Source organism: Hipposideros armiger, unplaced genomic scaffold, assembly GCF_001890085.2.
Source record: "Hipposideros armiger isolate ML-2016 unplaced genomic scaffold, ASM189008v1 scaffold_117, whole genome shotgun sequence".
Taxonomy (NCBI): domain Eukaryota; kingdom Metazoa; phylum Chordata; class Mammalia; order Chiroptera; family Hipposideridae; genus Hipposideros; species Hipposideros armiger.
This window is the reverse complement of record NW_017731467.1, coordinates 3,075,171-3,095,174: the sequence shown is the minus strand read 5'-3', so window position 1 is coordinate 3,095,174 and position 20,004 is coordinate 3,075,171. Positions and strand designations below refer to the sequence as shown.

General features: G+C 37.8%; 1 protein-coding gene and 1 pseudogene across 3 annotated transcripts in view; both read left to right on the top strand.

Annotated features, from left to right (window-relative positions):
• CDH6 (cadherin 6) overlaps positions 1-20,004 on the top strand; it is a 120,676-nt gene that overhangs the window by 62,104 nt on the left and 38,568 nt on the right. For all 3 annotated transcript variants that reach the window (XM_019647893.1, XM_019647894.1, XM_019647895.1), the window contains exon 2: positions 5,133-5,489. In XM_019647893.1, coding sequence (XP_019503438.1) covers positions 5,262-5,489 — 228 coding nt within the window. In that variant the 5' untranslated portion in view covers positions 5,133-5,261. The remainder of the gene's footprint in view (positions 1-5,132; positions 5,490-20,004) is intronic.
• LOC109385492 (60S ribosomal protein L10a pseudogene) lies at positions 8,928-18,715 on the top strand (annotated as a pseudogene).

The following is a 20,004-nucleotide window of genomic DNA, read 5'->3' as shown; positions in this document are numbered from 1 at the left end:
AATGGGTTAGGATGACTTATGCATATGCAATATTTTCAGAAATGTTTTCTGTGAGCAGCATCATGCAAAATATATGTGATAGTATTTATATGCAACATTATTTATTTGAAGAAATAATTCCATAACGGATTTTAAAACATTCTCTTACTATGGTACATGGTTAACGTATATTAATAATGTTGCTTTATTGAATTCTTACTGTGCTTTCCATGCCAAAGTTAAGACTTCGCAGACCAAAGAATCAATGTGCTTGGTTTCATTGGTAAGCCTAGATAGCATTATGGTACCTTTTCACTCACTGGAATTAATCAAGAACACCAGCACAAATGCAGGCTAAGTCAGAATTCTAAAACTTTAAAGGAATTCTACTGCTTTTAAATCTGTCTAATATTTCCTTGTTTGTCTGTAAATAGTATAATAGAATCAGTATCTCAAAATCAGATAATACAGAGTCATTAGACTGTTATCAAACATAAGTCACTGGAGAAGCAATTCAGTCACTAGAGAAGGTTTCTAATCAGCATACCAATTATTTGCAAATAAAAGGTGATTCCAAGGTACATTAGGGAACTTGAAGACCTCGTAGCTTGTCTTCTCATTCTATATATGCTTATGAAATATTTTTGCATTATTAATTTCCAATAGTCTAGAAAAAAGAGGTTTTTCTAATCAAAGGAAAAGCTTCAGCCCAACTTCTGCATTAATTATCACATATTCTAAATTGGTAGAACCTGAATTAATGAGGCCCAGGCCTCTCCTAAATGGCATGCATTAAATAAAAGTTGGACTTGACTATGTACCCTTGTGAAGATGGAAGTGTATATGCATATTGGCTGCCAGCCCAATAACTTTTCAAAGTGTGCAATTATCAATGCTATGTGGGCCTTGCCTGCTATCCACAAACATCCTAATTACCTTGTATACATCACTAAAAAAGGTTCCTGCAAAGATTTAAACTATTATTCCAGATTAACCACTTTGCATCTCAAGTTTTAGAGGATACAAATAATAGTTTATAAGAAATAGAAAGTTAAAAAAAAACAGAACCCAATAAAAAGAAAATACAGAGTAGAGACATCTTTTAAGCCCATTGCTAAACTGTCATTAGGAGTTTGAGTTTTATTTTTATAGAGTTTTGATACTTTTTTTTTTAAGATTTTTATTGGGGAATTGGGGGAAGGGAAACAGACAAGTTGCTGTCCTTTTGTTCTTCAGTCTAGTTGTGGAGGACGTTGCTTCACTGGCCCAAGTTGGCACCATCATTGCGCTCTTCCCAAGCGAGGCAGATCAGTCGCCGGCTTCTGGACGGCCGCTGGCCGCTCACGCTGGCTGCTGGTTACACACGGTAGCCCATGGCAACCCACTGCAGCAGGGGCTGCAGCCTACGCTGTCGCCGGCGATTCACGACAGCCCAGCTCCAGGTCGAACTGTTGTTCAGCATCTTAGCTGTAGAGGGCAGTGTCACTGGCCCTCATATGTGGGATCCCAACCGGGACCCTCTGGCATCCCAAACCAGCTCTTAACCAACGCGCTACTTGGCCGACCCGAGTTTTGATATTTCTAATGGATTTGCTCTTAATGCCATGAGGGGATGGGGGCAAAAAGGTACAATATCTGCTTTGCTTTGCAATCTTTCCTCTCCCACTATCTAATCTGGTTCTTTCCTGGTTGAATAACCAAGACTGCTATTTTATTAATAAAATTCAGTGTCTATGTGTGCCCTTAAGTCTTTGTCCTTTTGGTTTACTTCCTGACATCTTCAAAATGAGCTAGCCCATCTGATTACTACCTGCCAGGTGGTTCTACTGTATTCTGACTGCTCAGAAGTCAGCAGCTTTCCCACATTTCTCAAAGTTGTCTTCTTTTGCTTGAATTTACGGCCATTCGGCATCCTGGTGTTTTTTTGTTTTTGTTTTTGTTTTTGTTTTAGCTAAGGTCATGCTTGGAGTATGGTTTTTGTTTTGCATTTCATGTTTTTAGATGAAGTAAAATAAAAAATATGTGTATCATTGATTTTAACTATATCAAATTCTCATCCGATAGAACATTAGAATAATGTCAGGCTGTTAATTACAAGAAGATGTGTTTGTCCAGTACCATTTTACAAGGACAAAATTACAAAGTTGAAACTAGTTCTGTATAAAGCAAAATGGAAAGGAAAAAAAGAACACATAGATTCTATAAATGAGTCCATGCTCCAGTGAACTTCCCTTTTTGTATTCTTTTTCTTGCAGGCAGTGGGCATAAAGTGTCTGCTTTCTCTGTTTTTATACTATTGCTGTGAAATCCCCAACTAAAGACCACACAAAGGAAAATAATTAGCAAATGGACTAATTCTGATTTTTTAAAGTGCTTCCATTCTTTGATTTTAAAAGAATTTGACTTTCTTGGAAATGCTTCTTGAAAAATAAAAAATGATTTAAACCTAAGAGGAAACTATGCTATCCGTTGCAGACTTTTGCATTGTGGTATAGACGGATTCTATACATGCAATGAAAATACCAGTAACAATAACAGCCCTAATAATAATAACAGCTAATACTTATTAATACCTAAGTGCCAGGCACTTTTCTAAGCGCTCTGCATATAATGAGTTATTTAATCTTTACAAAACCCTATGAGGTAGTTATTATAATTATCCCCATTTACAGAAGAAGAAACCAAGGTACAGTGAGATTAAGCAATTTTTTCAAGTTCACAGAAAACATGAGGCAGAGCCTGGATTTAAACCCAGGCAGCCTGGCTCCAGCATCGATAATATTAGTAATCACTATGTAGTCGTGCCTATTAAAAAGTATTAAATAAAAATTGCTAAGTTATATATTCCACAGTTTAGTCTGTGGGAGTTTTTTTTAACTATAGAATTTCACAGAGAAATCTATTCCACCTAAAAGCTAACACCCAATATGAGTGGATCATAGTAATTTCAGTAATTTTGCATATTGAGTTTTTAGCATGGACATACCCTGCCAAGTTGATACAAAAAGATTTGGGGCATAACAAAACTAGATGTGCTAGCATACTTAGAAATACTTAAATCTGCACCACTTTAAAAGCTCATTACCAACGAAGCAAAAAAAAAGACAAAAGAAAGAATGAAATACTTGACATTTCGGTATCTGTGATATTAAAAAGAACTAATATTTAATATTCAAGTGGCAACAGCTTGTAGACTTTGCACACAACACCCACAGAGATCGATTTTTCTTTAAAGTGGCCTTTAGGAGTCTGCCTTTAAACAGCTGACACCTCCATTCTCTGCATCCTTCTTTCCTGCCAGTATCATGGGGCACACTCTGAGTGCAGCAGCAGACGTGTAATTCTTCACTGCGGGATTTGTCTATGCAAACAATGGAGAATGTGGGAAATTAAGAACAATGTAATTTCCATGGAGTCGACCTCAGTGTAATCTCTACTACTAAAAATGAATAGATTTCTTCAGAGGGATTTTCTCCATATGCTCTCTCAGTCCCCTTTATAAACCATCCACGGGTAGAGAGAAGATGGTCGTTGCCTAATTGATCATCAGTCATTCCACACCTGTACCAAGGCCACATAATGACAAGTATACTGTCATCTGGCATTTTTCCAGCATGACTAATTGTCACAGTACTAATTTACTCACCTCTGGAATCTTCAACTTCCCCAGCCTGCTGTCAAGAAGATACATAATAATGGAATACAGGCTTTAAAATGCTGAACACTATGAAATATTTCACTTATATTCCAACAGAAAGCTTCCACTAAGCCATGTGGTAGGTGACAATTACTCATTGCTGAGGGACCAAAAAAAAAAAACTGGTCACATATGCATCTACCTGGTAGAAAAATAGGAGAAAAGTGAACAAATCTTTGCTGACAAAGAGGGAAAAAATACTGACGAGATTACCTAAAACATTTGTTTTCTGCATATTTTAGAGTGAATGTACCAGTTTATTGCTGTTCTACCTTACAAAACACTTCACTGTTCCTTAGGATTATTTAAGAAAATATTTTTCGTTTATCAAATAGTACAATGAAGGAATAAATGGTTGGATTTTTTTTTCAAGAAATGTGGAAAAGTTTAGGATGGAGATATAGGTATGGATTCCTTTAATTACATAAAATAGTAAACCAATCTGTGACACCTTTGCCAAGCAGTCTGGTCAGGATTTTTTGAAATGCTAGGTTGTATTCTTGAAAATAATTGTCATGGAAAATTACTACCCACAAGTATAACAGCTGACATTCTGAAATCCTGCCCTGTGATATTGAGATATGTTTGATGCACCTGAAAAAATTACATAGAAATTGTTTGACCAATTTTAATACATAGAGTTGGTTGCTTATGATACAAGTAAAATTTCAACATGAAAGCCAAGGATTTCCTCAAGATATTTGATCAGAATTATTCATTTAATTCTCATATTCTAGTAAATTCTAATTCTATACCTGGTACCCATCCTATGGTGTTAATAGGTCATATGAGGAAAAAAAGTTTCCTGGTCAAGTTTGGGAAATACTGGATTAAATATAGGCTTGTCATCATCATTACAAAATTTCATTTTAGAAACTTCAATATGCTAAAATGCATTCTAAGGAGAAGGTATATGGCCTTTTCCACCTTATTTGATCCAGACTGTTCTATCTCCAAAGCCAACAGTCTCAGTACAGGCTGCGCCTAGACTTAAGCCTACACATCACAGGTACTCAATACAGTTTAGTGAAATTTCAACTTTATCCATTCTCAAATGAATTGAAATTGTCTGTGATAGTCTTTGCCATAGACTAAGTCATGAGGATAAATATGCAAATAGAATCAGAAACACAAACTCATTTCTTTGAGCCAGATCTCAGCGTACGTAGCCAGAAGTAAAAGAGAAATGAAATCATCCCCTCTGCCATGTTTATCTACAACAACACTATAACCTAAAATAGGATTTTTAAGGGGTAGAAAAGGAGAAAACAGCCGCTCCCTACTCGGCCCACTTAGCGTATCTGAAAGAATATTCTCCGTGGTTCAAAATTGATAGCCAACTTATTTTTGTTGTTTTGCTATTCAAATTTCTGTCCTCTTTTGCTGGAGCTTATTTGCTCTAACATTAAATTTTAAGCTTCTCTAAAAATGCTTGATGTGTTATTATTCTTTCCAGATATCGTCTGAGAGCCAAGCAAAGAACGGTAAGGAAGAAAGGAGGAATGAGGCTGGATACAGCACAGTGAAAAAAGATACTTCAAGGAGAGGAGGACCCACTGCCCAGAGACTGGACTGACTCATCAGAATGAGAACTTACCGGTACTTCTTGCTACTCTTTTGGGTGGGACAACCCTACCCAACTGTCTCAACTCCATTATCTAAGAGGACTAGTGGTTTCCCAGCCAAGAAAAGAGCCCTGGAGCTCTCTGGAAACAGCAAAACTGAGCTGAACCGTTCGAAAAGGAGCTGGATGTGGAATCAGTTCTTTCTCCTGGAGGAATATACGGGATCCGATTATCAGTATGTGGGCAAGGTAGGATCCCATTGGGCGCTTTGACATTCTGGTGTTAAGAGCCTGAAGAAGTTACTTCTAATAAGTAGACAGGGGATGTGAAGTATTCTCCCAATACAGTAAGAATTGCTGCTTATCTGGTAGGACTTTTTTTTCCCCCACTTCAGTCGTTTGGGGAAGAAGGCTTTAGCAAGAAGCTGAGAAATGTTAGCGCTGCAACAGAGAAAGAGAAATGCCCCAATTGCAAAGGAAACACCCACAACCATCCACACAGGATTATCATAAATCCTTTAATGTTTACTTTAGTTTGAAAAATATGGTCCAGCTTATTTTATCAAGTAGGCTGTATTAAAAATAGGACTAGAGCGATTAAGTGATAAGGAAAAGAAGGTTCCCTTTTCTCATTCTGAAAGCAAACATTCTGAGCTTTATAGTCCACTGGCCAAGTTCAAATTAACTATTTCTTAACTCTGCTAACTACAGTGCCATTCGTTCTCTGGCCAAATAGAGCCCTTTGTCTTCAAAACCCACCACGGCCTTAGATTTGGTTGTTGTTACTGCTGCTGTTGCTGTTTTGTCTTGTCTCAGATAATTGGCAAGAGCCAGGCATTTCAAAAGCTTGTGATTTAACTGTGGCAGGGTTCACAAAAGAGAAAAATGGTTATGGAAAGGTGCTATTTCCAAATATCATCTGACCATTTTATTGGCTTCAGGCAGAAAGAAGAGGCATCACTTATGAGAGCGCTTACCAATCACTGGGGCTGAGTCAGGGAAACAGTTGGGTTATCTTGTCATTGTGAGTTTCACTGACCTTTTATCATCAGCTATGTGCTTGTTGCAGAGTATCTGCATACTATAAAGATGTTAAAAGAAAAAAAAGCAGGGATACAGGTTTGTACTTTGTAGGTTCTGCATTCCGTAATATAGTATTGATGAGAAAAATCATTGCCACACATCCTTTAGGTAAAGAAACTAGGAATGAACATAGTAGAGGTGATAAAATGTCTTCCATGCAAATCGCATACATTTTTGCAGATTCCAAGGGCTGCATGTTCACACTTACACTCTGTTATCAAATATCCCTGAATAATCGTGTGCAAACAGTCTCTGTAAGTATTTACCACTATAAATGAAGGAAAGTCATCCATGGCTTGGGCTGAGGTAACCAGGCCTTGTTCCGATGAAGTGAATTATTAATGGGAAATAAAGCAGGAGACGAAGTATTCCATAAATAGGGTGAACAGCAACACAGATCCCCAAGGGTCTAGTCTTGTATTAGCTGTGAAATTCACATGCTGTGTGTGTGACTGCTGAAGACAGTCCACTTAGCTGTACTTCACTCCATTTCCTTTGTCAAATGTGAGCAGCACTACATTAATAGGGCAATGGTTATGAAAATAATAATCATGATCATCTTATAATCTTTAAAGCACTTTCTACACTACAAATAACAATATTTTCATAGAAGCTTTTAAAAGTGCTTTGTCTTACTCATTGATCCCCCTTTTTCTTTTCTGCCTTTTTCTTCTCAAATTGTGATGACATTTTACATAACAAGTACCATATATTTTTAAAGAAAGGCCAGGGTATTTCAGGGCACTCAGAGCGGCCGTGAACAAAACCGCATAGGAAACTGTTTTCCGATTATAATTAGGAGAGGTAATTTTGCCATGGGGAAAAGTCGTGAGCGATGGACAAGAGCAGACCTGAAGCTGCATCACTGTGCTGCCAATTGCCAGCTGTGTGGCCCGGGGCAGGTTATCAACCTTTTCAGGCTTAAGTTTTTTCATCTAGAAAATGCAGCAGCAATGCCTCCCTCATGGGATGGCAGCGCAGTTTAAGTGCGATGAGGAGTAGTGGCTGGCCCACAGTAGGTGCATAAAGAAGTTGTTATTGGTGACATGGCCATTGTATACACTCTATTAAATCTATCAGTAATGCATTGACATGGCATACTGATTTTTATATCGTTGCAAAAGTAAAATGAAGTCATTAAAGGATCTCTCCGTGGATGGAAAATGTAAGGGAAGTGGCAAAATCCCTTCGCAATCACTGCTTCAAATTTGATTAGCTGGATTTGGATATTGTATTGGCAGCAAGATAAATTTCACTGCCTCACCTTAATCTGCCTCTCTCCCATCTCCCTGAAATTATAACACATAAGAGAATATTAGCTGAAGGAAAAAGTCAAGGGCAGTAATTGAAGTTGTCAGAGTTGCCAGTGCTGCTGCATCAGATGTGTGGAAGAGGGATTCTTGCACGATTGATAAGGCATTTTCCGAAACCTGTCTTTGGAGTTATGTTTTATCAACAACAGATGAAAGGATTAGACGATAATGTGTTTTTTTACCACAATTAAAAATAGACAGAAAATAAATTTTTAAAAAGAAAAAAAAATACGTTTGTGTTCCTCATGTGGCAGCAAGTTGCTCTACTTTTAATAGATCTGGAATAAAACAGATAACCTGATGAGAGTATCCACATCTTCAAGGTCAAGACATTTTTGGGGGCGGGCGGGGGAAGTATTGCTGTTTTCAAGGTCAGGCTATAGCACAGGTTCAGAAACTTTCTCGGGTCACAATGCCCTTAATGTTTCAATAATTTTTTTTCATAGTGCCCTTAGGCCAAAAGAAATAGTTAGTTACAAACAATTTAGTAAGTATTTGTGTTCTAGAAAATAACTGACAAAAATACACACTAAGTAAAACATTGTTTTCCCCCTTCATTCCTAAATAACCAGTTACTTCCTAATGGAAAATGTGTGTCTGTTGGGCAGCGCACAACTTCTCAGGTTGGACTCAGCCCCCTGGATAACTATTCCACATTGATTTTTGCACTGTGCTTGGTTTTTATCACAAGTGCAGAGGGGAAGTGAGGGGTGGGGAGAGGAACCCAGCTTTATAAATATATGACATCATCGAAAGGAATAGGGCACCACTTACTGTTGAAACTGTGAACTACCCTGAGCTAGTAATTCACAAGGTGCCTGCCTGACAGAGCTCAAGTGTTGCTTTATTTCCCTGGAATTTTAAAAATATTTCCTCGTGAGGCACCCCAGGTGCCTCAGTGCACACTCTCTGGGGACCATCAGACTGTAGCTAGATTGCCATGTAAAGATATACAAAGGCTAAAAGAACTCTAAATTATGCTATCAGCCCTCCTGAAGAATAGTTACAGCCTATTCTTGAGGCCTGAGACTGAAAGGGCTGGTGTGTACACGTAACAGAATGGTTAACCGAGGAAAAGCAATGCAGTTGAGCACAGAGCACTTAAAGTAGAAGAAGGAAGACGTTTTTACAGTATAAGCACCTGTTTGCATTGTGCTCGTGTTCATTGGTTCCAGTTATTTTGGGGTAAGTCAATAGAGGAGCGTGACGATGGTGGATTGAAGAAAACGTGAGAATGGGTGAGGAAGTAAAGGGCTATCAGGTGTCCAAGGAGAAAAAAAGATAGGCTCACATGGCATCCAAGCAGCAGCACTGGGCCGTCTGGAGGCTGGATGACCACAACGTAAACAGACGAGGTCATACTTAAAACTGGAAGCACAAGCAAAGGTAGTTAAGACCCTCTTAATACCCTCAACATGTCACCGTGTCCTGTGGCCAGTAAGATTAACACACAGACATGGACTCTGCAGGGTCAGAGAAGGATGTACTTACTGTGAAAAGAAGTGCAATGATAGCTGAAATATTGGCAACCCAAACTCTGATTTATGAGAAAATGTCAACACCTCCACTCACCTAAAATGTGGTGGCAGATAAGGGTAACAGGGTAGGAAGAATAGTTCAATATTGGGTAAGAGGTGGTGAGTTTACGATACACATAGAGATACAGAGATAAGCAATATGATTCTTTTCTAAAATATCTGACCATTTGGGGGCAACTTTTAGCTGAGTTAACAGAAGCAGCATCTGTGACACCTGGAAGCTAGTTAGATATGCAGAATCTTGGGCCCCACCTGGGAATCTGCATCTCAACAAGATCCTGAGATGATCTGTATGCACATTAAAATTTGAAAAGCGTTGCTTTTTAACAATACCTTGCCTGGGTCTCACCTCGCCAGCGCCAGCGAGATTCTGATTTAGTTGGTTTTTAGTTATTTATGATTCCAATATGTGGCAAAATTTGAGAACCACTGTCCTAGGAGATTATTATTGACCATAATTGTAACGAAATGTGGCTAGCTCAGTGATAAAGTGGATTATCACTTTATCCACAAAGGATTATGGAAATATGGAGAAGGCCAGCTGGGCTTGGGTTCAGCAGAGCTTCCTGAAATAGGTGATGACGTCGGAAGAACTTCTAAAGGAAGGGCAGGCGTTAGCTCACACTGCAGAGGGAGAATTACCTGGACTTCCCAATTAATTGGATTCAGAAGCCAATGGAGAGAAAGCTGGAGGTTCAGAGGTGTCAAGATAGAAGTCAGGATAGTGAACGTGTTGTTGATGCCGGCACAGAAAACTGAAAGAAGTGCGTTTTTTCTTGTCAAGGGTTAAAAGGAAGTGTATATGATTCTACACAAAATCCACCTAGGTCATCTTTGGCTTATGTAAAATTAATAGAAAAATAAGAAGAAAGCATCATATTTTCCCATTTTCAAAAAGCACCATGCCCCTCTTGCCAGCACTTCCTTGATGATGATTGGTAGATAGGGTAAGAGTAAGTTCAGTAAGAAAGAAGAACATAGGTAGATGTAGATTAGATTTTGAAGATATGGGCACTTGTTAATATAAAAATGAATATATTTAAAATCTCAGAACTATGCACAATTTTAGGCAAAAGATTTGCACACTACATATTAAATAGCCCACGGCAACACTTAATTTTCCTTGTCTCCTTCACTTTATCCTTCATAACGTCCTGTATTATGTCCTTCCACACAATGTACACATAAGACTAATCTCCATTAGACACATTCGAGATGCTGCTATTTTCAGTAGCAGACCAGAACTGTTTTTATGGAATTTGATGAAATGTATATTTTCACAGACATTTTCTGATGCTAGCTTTTTGGAAGCTGGTGATGGTTTTCTTTTGGGGAGCTTTCCCAAAAATTGATATGCTGTGATTTTGGGGGGTTCTATTTGAAACTCTAATGTACAGGTCTTCCTAATATGTCTTTGTCTTGTGTCTTTAAAATTAATACCTACACCATTCAATGAAGCCACTACTCTTAGGATAATTAGACAGTAATGTTTTAATGGCTCATAAAAATAAAAGTTGTCAGCCATATACACCTTTATATGTTCTTATAATTACATGATCCAAATTCAGTAAACGTGAAGCAATATTTTACACATTCTGAAAGACCATTAAAAAGATGCTGTCATTAAAATATTGCTTTCTTATATTCCTATTATTTTTCTTTCTGAAAGGAACATAAACTTAAGAGTAGAAACTTCCTGGTGCTAATTTGATGGGTAATTCAGAGACTCATTTAACCCCATCACTTCAAATTGCATCATCAGATTAAAGCGTCGTCATGTCACAGCTAACATTGCCTGAGCATTACTTTGCTCTGGACACTATGCTAAGTGCTTCAGGTGTATTATCTCATTGGACCCTTGCAGCGACCTTAATGCCCAGCTATTATTTACATCCCTGTTTTACAGATGAGTAAACTAAGGCTCAGGGCATTCAGGTAGCAGAGCCCAAAGTCTTACACTCTTAGAACTTAGCAGTCGGCCTCTGTCCTACCTTATAACTACTCGATTAGATCTCCACTCTGTACCCCCACTTCAAACAGCCACTGTGAGGCACAAATGAAAAATCAAACACAAGAACATGCTTTGGCGTGCAATGATTGCATTCAACTTGATACCACAAATACCTACTGAGAACCTGCTGTGTGACACCCAGGAGTAGAGAGAAAAAGAATTAAAAAAAAAAGAAAAAGACTACTTTTAAAGAGCTATACAAATATGTTTGCATGAATACTTTGCACATTCCTTTGACTTTTTCTTGATTTTTAATTTCCAGAACTCATCAGTGATATTCACAATATTACATGTGAGTATTTTAAATCAGATATGTAGTTAGTGGTCTTTTTGGTCATCATGATGAAAAAGCATCTTTTCTTTTTATTTCCCTTGATAGCCTCTAAACTTCCGTTCTGGTTCAAGGACCTGCAATCATCTTTTCTCCCTGAGTCAGGACAAGTGCCTTGGGCACATCTTTGTTCTTCATCATTCAAATTTAATGCCCAGCCACTTAACATTTTTTATATTCCAACTGGTTAGTGTATTTAAGAGAATGTGCATTCACTCAGTTGTTGAATGTACTTTTAAAAAACGTGTCAAGAACTTCCCGTCTGCCAATACTGGCAATGTGCCTCCTTTTCTTCCCACGGCCAGCCAACTGATTTCATTTCCTTGATGACAAAAGCTCCCATTTGCTATCTGATGTTAAGAAAATGTCCTGTGCGACAGCAATTCTCTTTCTGGGTCTTACACTTTCTTCTATGCACAGTCGCACATATGGAGAGCAGAACAGTTAGAATATCTGACCTTGGTCGTAAACCCAAAGGAAACTTTCCGCTGCCTGGGTCACAGAGTAAAGTACCGAAAGCCAACAAGGACCCAATCCAGAGTCGCCCAATTTCCAAGTCATTATGCCTATGGAATCCTATGTCCTTCTCCTTATAATTCAATTTAATTTGTTCAACAAAATGGAGGGATGAAGGCGAATAAAAGAGAGTTAAGCCAGCTAGCTTAGTTGGTTAGAGCGCAGTGCTCACAACACCAAGGTTGCTGGTTCGATCCCCACATAGGCCACTGAGATGCACCCTCCACAAGTGGACTGAAACAACTACTTGACTTGGAGCTGATGGGTCCTGGAAAAACATTCGGTTCCCCAATTATAAAGGAAAATCCCACATTTAAAAAAAAGAAAAGAGAGTTAAAGGTTCAGATCCTTTTTGTTCTCACTGAGCTATTTCACCTTCATGCTTCACAAGTCAGGCAGAGCTAGCGGTTGTTGGAAGGTAACAGAGAATAAATACTATGTGCTCATTCTAACAATCCCCCAGAACCTAGCCGATGGACATTGTTAAGTATTTCTTTACTGATGGCCTTAACTTGTTTGTACTATTATTAAACCGTGTAATACTTGATTTGCACCAGAGTTCTTCATTTTTTGTTATATTATGGGTCTGCCATAATAGATGGAAATATAATTATGCAGAAGGCCAAAATCTTCATTTATATCTTTTAAAATCAAAATCCCTAATTATCATTTTGACTGAAGTTTATTTCGAAAATCAGATAAAAATCCCTGACATATCGGTAATCAATGGTCAACATCTTAAACCACGATTTTTTTCATTTCCATTGATACGAATGATATAATTAGTATAGTATTTTAAATATGAGACGGCAAGTACATATTGTGACCAGAGTTATAAATTTAACTTTTAGAGGACCCTACCTCTCTGGTCAAATTAAAGATATCTTCCTAATCCTCTATCCTCTTTTACCAAAATAAACAGGTTTTTGGTAGGGATCCTGCTTTTGATGACCTTCATCAAATTTAGAGATTATGTTTAGATGTTACTGTGTCATTGGAAACTCAAGGAGGCATTTGTGTGTGTAGATGTAGGCTGCTGGTAATAGCCTCACCTTCCTAAAAGCTTTCATGTTGTCAGTTATTAAGATGATGATGTAATATAAACCTCATGAGCATGCTAAGTATATCAATAGTCTTTGTAAACCTATTTTTTCACCTGGAATTAAAGAGGATGAAAGTACAGAATTTCCCCAAAGAGACTAAGAAAGAGATTTTTTTTCCTCATTGCCATTATTGATCAATAAGTAAAAGTAACAAGTATCCTCAAAGGTCAAGGCGAGGCAGCAAATTTGAAATTATGTTACCAGGACTAAGAAGAAAAGCAGCATGCCAAAATATTTCACAGGAAAAATATTTATAGTTTCTCCCAGTTTTCCATTCACAGAGAATACATATACACAAGAAAAGAGAAGCATTTTAAAAGATTAAAATGTATACATGTGTGAAATATATGAATAAATATTTTAGGTGAATTGGTGTATTTCCGAAGACCTGAGGGCAGTAATAAAGGCATAACAAAAAGCTTGAAATATCATTCTGGATGTGGGATTTAATGCTGACTAGGGGAAAGGAGATTGGAGTTAAGAAGGCAATTGAAGAAGTTATCTCGGCTATGGCATTTTCGAATAGATTTGGAGAGAAAATGCTTTTCATTCATTCAACAATTACTCACCAGAGTGTAAAGTTAATAGCATAGGCAGCCTGCCTATATTTGAGCCCCAGCTACACTGCAACTACCTGGGTAATATTGAGGACGTTATTTAACCTCTCTGCCCTCTATTTCTTCAACTGTTAAGTGAAGGCAGTAATAAAGTCATTGAGGTGAGGATTAAATGAGTTAATACACAGAAAGGGCTTAGAACAGAGCCTGGCATATCATGCTCACTTGTAAGGTACTAAGGGAAGACCAACTAAGGGAAGACCAGGCGGGAAGGCGCCCTGCTATCAAGTGCGCCTCCAAAGAACAGGAAAATAATGAGGAGTGAGAGCCAAAGGTGATGATTCCACTAATGTTCTCGCTCCTTCTGTGAAATCAAGTATTATGGGCCAGAAGATGGTGCCCAAGCAGCTAATGCATCTGTAAATATGATTAACCAACTGCAACTCAGAAGTAAGTATATATAAAGATATGAAGTTTTCTTTATTATCCCAACCAAGCAAAACATAAAATGCACACTACATTCACATTATTGGATGATAGGGGTAATTTTTGTAGATCCTCCTGTTAAGGCTATTTATCAATTTAATTTAAATCATCATCACTTTACACCACAATTTGGAGTTTACAGGACTGACAATTAAGTTCACAAACTTGTTGCAGCAATGTTACTAATCTTTTTTGATAGCAGAGGGATTATTCATTATGAATTTGTACCAACTGGACAGTTAAAAAGTTTACTATTTGGAAGTGCTGAAAAGGCTGTGTGAAGAGGTTAGATGACCTGAATTTTTCACCAGCAATTCATGGCTCTTGCACCACGAGAATGCACCAGCTCACACTGCACTGTCTGTGAGGGAGTTTTTATCCAGTAAACAAATAACTGTATTGGAACACCCTCCCTACTCACCTGATCTGGCCCCCAATGACTTCTTTCTTTACCCAAAGATAAAGGAAATATTGAAAGGAAGACATTTTTATGACATTCAGGACATCAAGGGTAATACGATGACAGCTCTGATGGCCATTCCAGAAAAAGAGTTCCAAAATTGCTTTGAAGGGTGGACTAGGCACTGGCGTCGGTGCATAGCTTCTCCAGGGGAGTACTTTGAAGGTGACCATAGTGATATTCAGCAATGAGGTATGTAGCACTTTTTCTAGGATGGGTTTGCAAACTTAATTGTCATGCCTCATATATTATTTAAATTGCTGTGAAATGTTCACAGTCTGATTAGGTCTTGTTTTTTTTCAATAAAAAGTTTAATGCATCTAACAATTCCAAAAATTACTATTGTACTTCAGGTACACTAATATTTTAAGTTAATATTATCATAGTTAAGTTGGAATAATATTATAATCATAGTTATCATAGTTATTATAATTATCATAGTGAAGTTGGAATAATATTATAATCTCTTCATATTATTGAATCAAAGTTTTATTGTGGGAAAATTACTCTTGATTTAATTGTTTAATTACCATGAATGCTTTAGTTTTTTTAGAGCAAATTAATGAATTTTTTGTTTAAGGTTGAACTTAGAGCTTCAATATATTGAGTAGTGTTTTATATTGGGTCCCAGAGCTGCTCTTTCAATTAGTACTTTAGATACTGAATTTAAACCTTTGAATTCTTGCATCTTTGTAAAAACCCTAGACTACACATCTTACTCATCCTTGTATCCTTAAAGGTGCCTAGCATAGATTTTGTATACTGGAATTAAGTAATTCAAAATTCAAAATTACTTGAATTAAGCTGCAATGACTACAAAAGACAAAAATATGCTGTATCATCTAAAAAAGTGCCTCCCAATTTATTGATGTGGCTGATTTCACATGGATATCATTGATGGTGCTTTATGTCATTGGATTGACAACTGAAAATCTAGGCTTGAATGTTCAACAAACAAGTGTTGGCGAGGATGTGGAGAAAAGGGAACCAACATGCACTGTTGGTGGGACTGCAAACTGGTGCAGCACTACGGAAAACAGTTTGGTGGGTGCTCAAAAAATTAAAAACAGAATTACCTTATGACCCAGCAATTCCACTCCTGGGTATTTATCCAAAGAAATCCAAAACACTAATTCAAAAAATATATGCACCCTATATTTATTGCAGCATTATTCTCAATGGCCAAGATATGGAAACACTGAAATGCCCATCAATAGATGATTGGATAAAGAAATTGTGGTACATTTATTGTGGAGTGTTACTCTGCTACAAAAAAAGAATGAAATCTTGCCATTTGCAACAACATGGATGGACCTACAGAATATTGTGCTAAGTGAAATAAGTCGGACTTAGAAAGTCAAATACCATATGCTCTCACTTATATGTGGAATCTAAAACACAGAATAAACAAGAAAACAAAACAGACTCAGAAATACCGAGAAAAAAACTGATGATTGCTAGATGGGAGGGGGGCTGGGAGATGGGGGAAAAGGTGAAGGTATTAGAAAGTACAAATTGGTAGTCACAAAATAGTCAGGGGGATGTGAAATATAGTATGGGGAATATAGTCAATAATGATGGGTACTGGACCTATCAGGAAGATCACTTCATAGACTGTGTAGATGCCTGACCACTACACTATATTCCGCAAGCTGAGTAAGTTAGTATTGAATATCAATGATAATTAAATATAGATAGATAGATAGATAGATAGATAGATAGATAGATAGTCATGGGATGTAAAGTACGGCATAGGGAATAGAGTCAATGGTATTGTAACAGCTTCATACAATGTCAGAGGAGTAGTAGACTTGGGGGGACTATCAGTTGGTGAGGGGTGTAAATGTCTGATCGTTATGTTGTTTTGTAAATCTGAAACTAATATAAAAAATAGATAAATATAATTAAAAAAATTTTTAAAGATACAGGCCAAAAAATAAATTAATAAAAATAAAATCTTTAATGTTCAAAGATATATCACATATATAAATCAAATTTATTATGAAAGTCTTTTCATGGAAACTACCGCTGATCATTTCACATGAAAATGATACAAATACAGGGTGCCAAAAACATGGATACAAGTGAACACTTTGGTCAACGGTGCTCAAGCAGTAGTTCGCCAGAATCAGAAGTGTCTGGACACTGAAGGTAACCACTTTGAGCACCTCTTGTAATTGCAGAAGTCAAACATGACTTGTATTCATCTTTTGTTATTGTTATGTATTGAGTATTACAATTTTAACACCGTTTTCCTTTCTTAAAATGGGTATACATTTTTTGGCACCCTCTGTATTTATGATACAATAGGAGGAAACTCAAGCTTTCTTAGTGCAGAGCAGAGAAACTAAAGACAACACAGCTGTACGTGCATGAACTAACAAGAAAGGTAAAAAGAAAATATATAGGAAATTAAATCACATCATAAAAGTTGGTTTCTTTAAGACTTTTACAAATGAAATTCAGACATTATTTAGGGTCTCAGTAGAAGAAAGTTTGAAACAAAATGAGAGAAAGCCAGAGTTAACCAATAGAAACAAATTTCTTTATTTTTAATTCCTAAGAAGCTACACTGTGAAGATAATTCAAGTGCTCAGAAATCATTTAAGCTCTGAGAACACTGATTGCAATGATTTGCAAAAAACAACTGTAGAGAAAAATGTGATAATACTAGGAGAGAAAAACTCTATATAATGACTAATTCTTTTTTTTACCAACCATATATTCTTCTAATCAACATATTTTTAGTTCTCACAGGAAAAATAAACATTTCTGGAGACTCATCTCATCTTAACTCTTTCTACTATTTACATTGTGAGTACAATTCAGAGGATAATCATGAAAAGAGGAGATGCAAAGAACATTTTGCTTTAAAATACAGTTATGCAAAACTTTAGTATGCTTTATTGTTTTCTTTTCATAAATTGGGGAGCATAAGAATCTGGCTCATTTTCTTACTTAATCTGTAGCCTCAGGCTTCTTTTTTTCTTTTTTCCAATGAGGGCAAATACCCTCCAGGAAGTGAACTTCCCCTTTAGACATCACGTAAAGCAATTTTTATTTTTGCATCTTCTCTAAGTTTAAGTTTATCTCCAAATAAAAGTTTTTAAAAATTAAAAACAAAGAAATTGCGTAAGGCAGAATGGTTTATGAGAAATTACTTTCTTATCTTATTTGTATCTTGAGTGTTCTATCCATCCTCCCAATTATGCTTGTTATGTAAGAAAAATAAAAGGCGGGGGCTATTTACCTTATGTTAAAGCTATGATATTGGTAATTCCTGATCCACCTGCTTCTTAAAGGGAAATATAGTTTCAAAATCAAAGCAAGGAAGTGAGGTGACTGCTCTTTTCCGTTTTTTGCGGCGCGTTGCACTGAGCAGCAAAGTCTGGAGCGACACCCTCTAGGAGGCAATGCCGGAAGTCCTGCCCCAGAACCCCTGCAGCAAGCACGGGAAGTGTTTGGAGACCACAGAGCTGCAAATCAGCTTGAAGAATTATGGCCCTCGGAAGTTCAAATGCTTCTCGGGCAGCGTCAGGCTTATATCCACTCCCCTCTCCAGTTCTCCATCTGTGTTCTAGGGACCAGCAGCACTGTGACAAGGCCAAGGCTGTGCATATCACCTACATGGTCATCGAGGCGCTGAAGAAACTCAACAAGAATAAGAAACTGGTCAAGAAGCTGGACAAGAAGTATGATGCTGTTTTGCCTTCAGAGTCTCTGACCAAGCAGATCCCACACATCCTGGGCCCAGGCCTGAATAAGGCTGGCAAGTTCCCTCCTTGCTGACCCACACTGAGAACATGGATGGTGGCCAAAGGTGATGAAGTGAAATCCATGGTCAGGTTGCAGATGAAGAAGGTGCTGTGTCCAGCAGTGGCCGTTGGCCACATGAAGATGGCAGATGATGAGCTTGTGTACATCCACTTAGCTGGCAATTTCCTGGTGACGTTGCTCAAAAAGAACTAGCAGAACATCCGGGCTTTATACATGCAGAGCACCAGGCAAGCCCCAGCCCCTGTCCTGAGGCACAGCTTACTAAGCCATGCTGCTGCCATTGAAAAAAAGAAGAAATAAAATGAGGTGACTTGGGCAAATTTGAGTGGCAGTACTGTATTCAGTTTTATCTCCTTTTCAACAGCCAGACATCAATTACTTGAGCTTTAAAATGAAGACATGGCAGTTGGAATCTTTACTGTGAGGCAAACTATTAAGTAACTTCTAAAGAAGGAGAGGGTGCCGAAGGGGACGGAGGGTTGAGGGGCAGGGGACAGAACAGAAAACACAACACAAGGGACATCACCCTCTGGCAGGTGAAGAGGCATCACAGATTGTTTAGCAGTTTCATTGCAGAAAATGTGTAATGCAATAAGGAGCACTGATAATATTTTCTCACATTTGTCAGATGCTAAAGTTGATGAAGTGCTCTCACATGTACAAGCGTTCCTCCAGAGAATTGCATAAGCCCTCCTCCACGTGAGCAGGATTCAATCTTTTTGGATGTGAGAAAATGGAGTCCCAGAGGGGTTAAGAAACCCCAGCGGCATTGGCAGCAGAGTGCCAAAGCTGGGGCTGGAGTCCAGCTTTCTGGTGTGGTTAAGTCTAGCTCTCTTCCATTACACATTATTCAGATACTGCAGTAGCAGAGAGTAGTCAGACACAGTGGACAAACGAAATGATAACATAAATGCTTAGGAGTTGGAGTGCTCCAGTTCATGGCACTAACGTCACCATGAGGACACTTTACCCAGTGTGGCCATTGGGACAGTACATATTTCTCTTCACTGATTGTTTCACAGCTAGTTCCCTTAAGGTAAAAAAAAAAAAAAAAAAGGAGCTTTCCAAATCATTTAAGAATTTGTTAGCTGGTTCCCAAGGAAGAAAAACTAATAAATGAGCTCATAATCTTCTCGCCTAGAATTGCTCACCATTATTTCCTTGACTGTATGAGTAGATTACAGAATTCAATTTAGTCATCATTCACTGAGCACATGCACGATGCTTGAGAGTTATGAGCTTGAAGAACTAGTCCCTCCCTCAAGCCAACTACCTGTTTTATAAAGCTATGGCTTTCACGTTTTAGATCCCAAGTAAGAGGCAACATAATATTATTATATCCCAATATGTTTTTTACCTCTGAAGAAAAAGAAAAGCACATTTTGGGGAAAGTCCATTAGTTAGTGAGGAACATAGTAGTTTTAAATTGTGCCATCTGAATCATCGTGTCTCAAACGTCTGCATTTATCTATTAGTAATTTCTTCCAAAGTGTACTTGTACTGTCATAGATAGTAGAGGAAGAGAGGTCAGGGTGAGGGTGAGAGAGAGAGAGAGACAGAGAGAGAGAGAGAGAGAGAGAGAGAGAGAG